The sequence below is a fragment of the Monoraphidium neglectum genome, assembly GCF_000611645.1.
Source record: "Monoraphidium neglectum strain SAG 48.87 unplaced genomic scaffold scaffold04015, whole genome shotgun sequence".
NCBI lineage: Eukaryota > Viridiplantae > Chlorophyta > Chlorophyceae > Sphaeropleales > Selenastraceae > Monoraphidium > Monoraphidium neglectum.
The window spans coordinates 4,226-5,220 of NW_014009614.1; the positions used below are offsets into that span (position 1 = coordinate 4,226).

At 68.5% G+C, this 995-nt stretch overlaps 1 protein-coding gene across 1 annotated transcript; it reads left to right on the forward strand.

The window, feature by feature from the left end:
- Positions 1-554: 554 nt before the first annotated feature.
- On the forward strand, positions 555-965 carry MNEG_13738 (hypothetical protein; the record flags this gene model as incomplete). Its single annotated transcript, XM_014037791.1, has 1 exon — positions 555-965. A coding segment is annotated over one exon (411 nt), but the record flags the coding sequence as incomplete, so codon positions are not given.
- Between the last annotated feature and the right edge of the window lie 30 nt (positions 966-995).

Here is a 995-nt window from a genome sequence, read left to right on the forward strand (position 1 = left end):
TGTGAGTGCTGGGGAGACATTGAAGTAACGACGTAAGCAGTCGCTCAGGCTGTGCAAACCGGGCACACCCAGCAAGTGCGGCAGCGTCCGGCATGCAAATAGAGAAGGGAAGCTTGGCAGATGACCCCTTCAAAAACAAACAGTAAATGTCATGCACCTGCCTATGTGTGTAAGTTGATGCCTGGCGAGCACGACCCCCAAGCTCTGGCTGGTGACAACCGCAAACCGCCTCTGCGCCAGAAGCCAGCAGGTTTCCAGAGGAACGCAGCACAATCGATGCGGTATTGACCTTTTGTTTTGCACAAGCATAATAACAGCCATAAAATCACGGTAGATTGCACGGCGGGCTAAAACTTCCGTGCGCTCACTTGCGGCCGCGCGCAGTGCTCAGCAACCCGCTAACACTTGGTACCATCTTGCTTATTCGTTCACGGGCGCGCGTTGCATGCGGGCGCTTGCCGCGTAGCAAGGCAACGCATTGCCGACCGCTGCCGCCCAGCCAGCCCAGCCGCCGCGCCGCACCCCAAGCGGCAGCGCCAGCAGCTGTCGCGAGGATGGGCAAGACGCTAAAGCGCCAGCGCGCGCGCGAGGCGCAGGTCACGGCCGGCTTGCGCCTGCCCAAGCGGCAGAAGGGCGCCCCCAAGGTGGCCCCGGCCGCGCCCGGCGTCAAGGCCGCGGCGCCCCCTAACCCTTCCTTCCTGGTCAGCCAGGCGCTCGCCGCGCGCGACTGGGGCGCCGCCGTCGCGCAGCTGGACGCGATGCGCGCCGCGGGGCGCCCCCCAAAGCTCGGCGCGGTGCAGCGCTGGGTGCGCGACGCCGACGCCGCCGGCGATGAGGCGGTCGCCGCGCGGATCATATGCGCGGTGCTGCGCGCGGCCGGCGCGGCACGGACGGGGGAAGCCGCCGCGGCGGTCGCGGGCCCGGCGGCGGCGCCGTCTGGCGCGAAGGGCGGCGGCGGGCCCCCCGTGCGCCGCCACCCTCCCTGGTCCCCGCCC